Source organism: Lolium perenne, chromosome 6 (genome assembly GCF_019359855.2).
Source record: "Lolium perenne isolate Kyuss_39 chromosome 6, Kyuss_2.0, whole genome shotgun sequence".
In the NCBI taxonomy this organism is placed as follows: domain Eukaryota; kingdom Viridiplantae; phylum Streptophyta; class Magnoliopsida; order Poales; family Poaceae; genus Lolium; species Lolium perenne.
Window position 1 is genome coordinate 51,078,376 of NC_067249.2, and position 7,234 is coordinate 51,085,609.

The 7,234-nt window shown below is 49.0% G+C and overlaps 1 protein-coding gene across 1 annotated transcript; it reads right to left on the reverse strand.

Moving 5' to 3' along the window:
• Positions 1–1,467: 1,467 nt before the first annotated feature.
• On the reverse strand, positions 1,468–4,564 carry LOC139832389 (uncharacterized). Its single transcript, XM_071822137.1, has 7 exons — positions 4,385–4,564; positions 3,132–3,265; positions 2,830–3,037; positions 2,542–2,736; positions 2,288–2,461; positions 1,826–2,194; positions 1,468–1,745 (listed from the first exon to the last, which is right to left on the reverse strand). The coding sequence occupies exons 1-7, from the start codon at positions 4,562–4,564 to the stop codon at positions 1,518–1,520; spliced, it is 1,488 nt and encodes a 495-aa protein (XP_071678238.1). The 3' UTR covers positions 1,468–1,517.
• Positions 4,565–7,234: the final 2,670 nt, after the last annotated feature.

The following is a 7,234-nucleotide window of genomic DNA, read 5'->3' on the forward strand; positions in this document are numbered from 1 at the left end:
ATGATGCAATATAAAAGAACAATTGAAACTAAAGTAACCATAGAAACCAATTCTTACACTTTGGAAACATAGGTTGGCAGTCCGGACAACGTTACTTAAAGCAACGCTAGGTTTAACGTTTCTTTTTTACACTACGGCACAACAGAGCTTTGCCGTGCAGCCGAAACGCACGGCAAAGGTCAAAATCAGCTCGGCAACGCCTTTGCCGTGCGGGCTTGCACGGCAAAGACTGCACGGCAACGCCCCGCCCGGCAAAGACGGCTTTGCCGTGCGCCGCGGGCAAGTGGCACGGCAAAGGCCTTTGCCGTGCAACCGTGCTTTGCCGTGCGCTGTCCCTGCTTTGCCGTGCGGATTTCTTTGCCGTGCGGCTGAAATGGTTGCCGTGCGGCTATCTTTGCCGTGCGCTCCGCCTCCAACCCGCACGGCACAGGGTGGGCTTTGCCGTGTGCTTCACCAACACCCCGCACGGCAAAGAAACAGACCAGCACACAGGGCGCAACGCAGTGCACAGCTGGAGGCTCTTTGCCGTGTGTGTGTGCACGGCAAAGAAGCCCTTTGCCGTGTGCTTGTTTCTTTGCCGTGTGCATATGCACGGCAAAGATGCTGACAAAATTCCAGAATTTCCCTGCTTCCCCATTAATCCCTGCATATGCAATTGACAAATACCAATAATCATCCAGATACACATATAGCACAATATATAGAGTATTTGCATCATCAACAACAAAGTTCATACACGAGTAGTCCACCAAAGTCCATACAATAGTTCCAAGTCACATAGTTAGTTCATACAACAAGTAGTCCAACATCAACAACAAAGTCTCCAACATAGAATGCGGCAAGTCGCACAACAAGTTCATACACAAGCAACATCAACCTTCGCCACTTCCTTGTCCTTCTCCACTTCCTTGTCCTTCTCCACTTCCTTGTCCTTCTCCACCTCCTTGTCCTCCTACAAGTTCATAGATGCATAAGTGGCATGGAATGGCTAAAATTGACATGTAAGAACTAGGATTGACATGGAAGAAGTAGAATTGACATGGAATGGCTAAAATTGACATGGAAGAACTCGAATTGACATGGAATGGCTAAAATTGACATGTAAGAACTAGAATTGACATGGAAGAACTAGAATTGACATGGAATGGCTAAAATTGAACATAATCGCTAGAATTGACATGAAATGGCTAAAATTCAACATAATGGCTAAGGATGACATGGAATGGCTAAAATTAACATGGAATAGGTAAAATTGAACATAATGGCTAAAATTGACATGGTTGAATGGCTAAAATTCACAAGTGACATGGTATGGAAGAATTAGAAGTGTAGGAGAACTCACCTAGAAACTGCTGCAGGCTCCGGATGATGCCCGTATTGTTGACGGTCAAGCCAGGTGTCGGCGGCTCGACTTGGCGCTTGCTGGAGGAGCGCCATCACAGCCGGATCGGGCGTGGGGATCTGCAATATCCAAAGTTCGGTTAGACAACAAACAAGATTGAGACGGAGATATTAAGTTAACCACTTACAAAATGTGGGAACATAGGAGGACACGACGTGCTAGGACCACTACTCCCCGGTGGGGAAGTCAGCACGGCCTGGTTCATGAACATCTGCTGGAACATCTGCTGCTGTTGTTGCATCTGCTGCAACATCTGCTGCTGCATCTGCATGTTCTCCCTAAGCTGCTGCTGCATCTGCATCTGCTCCTCTTGGTGCCTCCGTTCCCTTTCTTCCATCTCCGCCTACGTTGTGTTGCCGCGATGTCAGTAACATTGCAATGGAAAACATGTAATGAAGCGTAGAGGATCGACGAAGAACTTACCCGTAACTTCTCCACAGCTAGGTCCGAAGCCCGTGGGCGGGTCTCTACCCGAGGCTGCTCGCTCGTACGCCCACGACGGATCTGGCGTAGAGATGGAATGGTCGTTGGGTCGACTAACCCGTCAGCAATCCATAGGCGGCCACCCTTCTTGCCTTGTCCCGCAAGCACCGCAACCTCAACGTCAAAGTCTTCGGTGGTTGGGTCGGCGTCTTTGCCGTGCTTGGCCTTGAACTTCGAGCGGTACGCGCCACACTGGGCCTCCGCTAGCCCGTTGACCCACACGGACCCCGTTTCAGGATGCGGCTCCCTCCTGGTCTTGGACTTTTGGAAAAGGCCAAACAAGTTTGGTGTCACGCCTGTCTTCACTTCCTGCAAAAGAGTACATGCAAGTAAGTGAAGAGGGACACCCTTGCGGGGCTAACAATAACATGAAACGAAAGAATGAAGAAACCATTTGCTCACCTCTTGCTGCAAGGTAAGGGCCAAGTTCTTGCTGCCCAGGACATGTGATCCACCTCCCATCTCTAAACGCTTCTGCTTGCCCTCCTCGTGCTTCCGGGCGTACTCGGGGGATGTCCACCATATGACCATCGCAAGAAAGCACGCCTTGTCTTCCCCGACGTACTGAGGAGGGTTCTACATACACAAGATAGACCCATTATTAGAACATAAACTACATGAAAATGCGGAAGTAAATAACACATCGATGCTAATACCTGCAGGTACTGCCACGGTGCCATGAGCGTATCCCGACAATCAGCCTTACTCATCCAAACTTTGCGCTCGGCGTGCCAGTCGCGGACGCACTGGACACGTGCCTCGTAGTGCATGCCAGTCACCCTCACCCTGCACAACTCGTGTAAGATAACGTCGCACGCAATTTCCTTGCCCTCAGCCCTCGTGAAGTATTTCTGCAACCATGCACATAGGTAAAACAAGAGGAATTAGAGCAACTATTGGTAGTCAAGAAGTGTTTGAATGCTAAGAAGCCAAAAGTCACGTACCCAGAAGTGGCGGACAACCCGCTCTTGCATGTTGGCGCACTTGCCGCTAGGATCTTCCGCGTAGCTGTAGTGCTTCCAAGTCCAAGCCACATCGCGGCCACCACTAGGGAGATTGACAATCCCAGGGAAATGCTTCCTAATTAGGCCTCCAAGGATGTTCGAGTACTCACGTGTCGGGAGCCTCCTCGGGTCACCATACTTGAACATGCTGCACAACGAATTGCCAAAATCAGTATGCATGTGATAAAAAAATTGTATAATGATAAAAATTTCAATAATGGAATGCCAAAATCAGCATGTACCTCTTTCCAGCGGGCACGAGAACAACATCGCGGAAGGCCCAAGTTTTTAGCTTGGGGAGTTTCGTAATCCCGCGCTTATACGGCTTCTTGTCCCGTGGTTCCAGCCTCTCCTCGGCTGCAACGTACACCTCCTCCTCGGGCGGATACCAAGCTAGGTCTTTGTTTAGCTCCTGTGGCAAGCCCCCCAACCCCTCATCCTCCTCGAGCTCCTCCCCACCGTCCTCCCCACCGTCCTCCCCACCGTCCTCCCCACCATCCTCCCCACCATCCTCCTCATCCTGCCCACCGTGCTCCTCACCGTCCTCCTCGTCCTCCCCACCCCACTGCTCCTCGTCATCATCCTCGGCTGGGGGCATAGTTTTAAAAACCGGACCGGTAACCGAACCGGTGAGGCTCTTGGTTTATGGTTCACTGGTCCAACCGCTAGTTCACTCGGTTAAGCAGCTGGACCGGTAATTAAAGATTAATTATTATTTTTAGTTATATAATAGAGAAATAGCGATCAAATAGGATGGCTTCCGTGTTTTAATCACAAAACTAGCTTGGATTAGGTGGTTACATGGTACAGGCGAAGCTCATGCACTCAACCTGTCGTACCATGGTTCGATTCCCAGCACTCACGCATTGAAAACCGGCGGTTCGACCACAAAATTCCCGGTTCACTTCCTTGTCCGGTCCTGTGCGCCTAAAAGACCGATGGTGGCGCTGGTTCCGGTTTTTTCCGGTTGGACCGCCGGTCCGGTCCGGTTTTTAAAACTATGGCTGGGGGAGGACTAGGAGAAGGGGTACGAAGTCGCCGTGGCTGGGCATTCTTCCTCCGTGGTGGAGGGCTAGGAGGAGCGCTAGGAGGACGTGTCTGCGACGACGAACCACTCGAAAGTCCCACAAGCTCAGCCACGGCCTTGATCTTCTTTTTGAAACCTCCCTTTCTTTTTCTTGGCGGCATGTTTCAATCACCTGCAAACACAATGAAAAGAGTGGTTTATTAGTATGCAATGTAAACAGATGAATATTAGTGAAATCAACAATAAATAGCACATAGTTCAGTACATAGATCATAGTTTATTACAAATAGCACATAGTTCAGTACATAGGATAGCCTCACAATTACAACTACATAGCACATAGTTTATTACAAATAGCACATAGTTCAGTACATAGGATAGCCTCACAATTACAACTACATAGCACATGGTTTATTACATAGGATAGCCTCACAATTACAACTACATAGATCAGTAGCCGTTGTCGACATCCGTAATCGGACCACATGTTTCATCATCATCAGGCTCAGCGAACCAATAATCATCGATGAAACCTGGAGGTGGTCCATTTGGACCTAGGTCAATGCCTGCTTTGAACGCCTCGAGCAAACTTAGGTCTTCTACGGCACACACATCCTCAGCTTCATATTCTTCATTGTCTTCCTCCATAACCGCATCTTCTTCTTGCTCATCGTCTACGACCATGTTATCAACAACGGCCGACAAGTCGATAGTGAAATGACCGGGGAGCCCTTCTTCTTGATAAAAATCAACACTCCTTGTTGAGGGGTCTACGCGGCGGTAATCATCCTTGTTTGGCGGGGGTGGCCTAATGCGTGAAGGAACCGTCATCACAACATCCCATCCATGTAGACGTTTGGTCGGGTTTCGGCACGCGTACGGGAGATAGAATACTTGGAAGGCTTGGGTGGCCATAATGTACACGTCATCTCCCTTATAAACAGAGCTTCTTTCAACTTCGACCAATCCAATTTCAGGATCCCGTCTCACGCGGCGTGGGTCGAACCAATGGCATTTGAATACGACGGGATTTAGCCCTTTGTCAAACCCGTAATTCAGCTCGTATATACCCTCGACTCTTCCATAGTAATGGAGTCCATCATCACCTTGACATACCACCCCGCTATTTATTGTCTTCTTGTTTGGATGGCTTGTTGTGTATTGATGGGTCTGGAAGCGATACCCGTTCACGTCATAAGAATTGAACGAGTCGACGGAATGGTTGAAGCCCCTAGCAATTTTTCGTAGCAAGGGATTCATGTCTTTGTCAGTTCTTGCCTACAAGATTAGGACGACAAGTTTAGAACAAGAAATGTCGGCCGAAATGTCGACAGTGTACAAACAAATTTGGATAGGATAGTACCAAACCACAGAACCAGCTACTGAAACCGTGACCGCCGCCCTTATCGAAAATATCCTTGGATTCTTCCGAGGTAGGATCCCTGTGGGTATACCTCCAATATTTAGTCGTGAATTGTCTACAACAGTGAACGGAGGAAGAGTTAGCCACGAACATACGATGAATGTTTGCGAATAACTAAATGGTTAGCACTTACTTGATGTACGGCTTCACTTCCACCATGGTGTTCAAGACATATGAGTGGATCAACTCCCGCTCATGTAAATTCGTTGTGTACGGCTTCGAGCCACTTGACTTGCCGCCAAGCCCTATGAAGATGCTAAGCTTGGGTACATCTTCATTGTTGGCGGCATTGTAACGGAGGACCGGGTTGTGCTTTGTGGGAATGTTGGGATCATAGTGCTTAGTGGTGAAGTTTGCCACCTCCACGTTCGGACTGCCTCGGCTATGGATGCTTCGATCTTGCATTTATTGCCAGTCATCTGATGAAGCTTTTGTGTTTCTCTCTCGGGACCAAACTGCCAACGGCCCCAATTCGGCCCCCCCTTTAAGCATTCCTTCGCGAGGTGGAGGATCATATGTTGCATCGGATTAAAGAACGCTGGAGGAAAGATCTTCTCTAGATCGCAAAGCAACATGGGTGCCTGTTCATCCAGCTTCTCAATCACTTTAGTGTCTAACTCCCTAGCACAAATCTGGCGGAAGAAATAACTCAACCTCGCTAGCACTCGCCAAGTCTTCTCAGGGACATAGCCTCGAATCATCACCGGCATTATCCGCTCAATCCATACGTGGTAGTCATGACTCTTCAGTCCTTGTACTCGCAACGTTTCAATGTTAAGACCCCTCATCCAGTTGGCTGCGAACCCATCAGGGAAAAACAAGGAGTCCTTCATCCATTGGAAGACCTCCCTTTTTTGGGCCTTTGTGAGGCAGAACGGAGCGTGTGGCTTAGTCCAAGTTTTTTTGGCACCATGAGGTGGCTTCATGTTCAACTCTGGCCTATCGCACAACTTTTCTTGGTCAATTCGAGCCTTTATGTTATCCTTCGTCTTCTCAGTGTCCACTATGGTGCTCCAAATGGCTTCACTGATATTCTTCTCGGTGTGCATTACATCAATGTTATGCGGGAGCTCCAGAAACTCAAAGTAAGGAAGCTTCCAGAAGCACGGCTTGTGGGTCCATTGGTGTGTCTCCCCATATCCCAAGAAACCATTCCCATCAGGGTTAGGCTGGAGAGCGTCTAACTCGGCCTTGGTTTCCTGTCCGGTCTTCGGAATTGGCTTCGGTGCATGGACAACACGGCCTTTTTTGAAGCTCTTTACATCACTCCTGTATTCATGATTCTGCTCAAGGAACTGTCGAGCTTCATCAAAGCAGGAATACTTGCCACCCTTGTTTAGCCAGAAGAAAGTCACGGCTTGCCTGCACTCCGGACAAGGCCACTTCCCATGTGTACACCACCCGCAGAACAAAGCACGTCGGCAAGTCATGCGAGACGTGTGGTACGGACATACATATCGAAGTGTTCCTTCTTTGCCGCGTCATAAGTTCGGATCCCGCGATCTTCCCAGCCAAGAAGCAAGTCATCAATCAGTGGTTCCAGATACACGTTCATGTTCTTACCCGGGTATTTTGGTCCTGGGATTATCATCGACACAAACATGTACTCTGATCTCGTGCAGACGCCAGGGGGTAGGTTCAGGGGAATAACAAACACTGGCCAACAACTGTATACCGCAGCCGACATACCATATGGATTGAACCCATCGGTTGATATCGCAATTGCTACGCTCCTCGGGTCACCGGCTTTCAGGGGATATTTCTTGACAAAGTTCTTCCATGCAGTACCATCCGACGGATGTATCATCTTGCCACTGTCTGGTCTGATCCCTTCTACAGCCCACCTCATCTGCTGGGCAGTATCCTCGGTCATGAAGAGCCGCTGGATCCTCGGT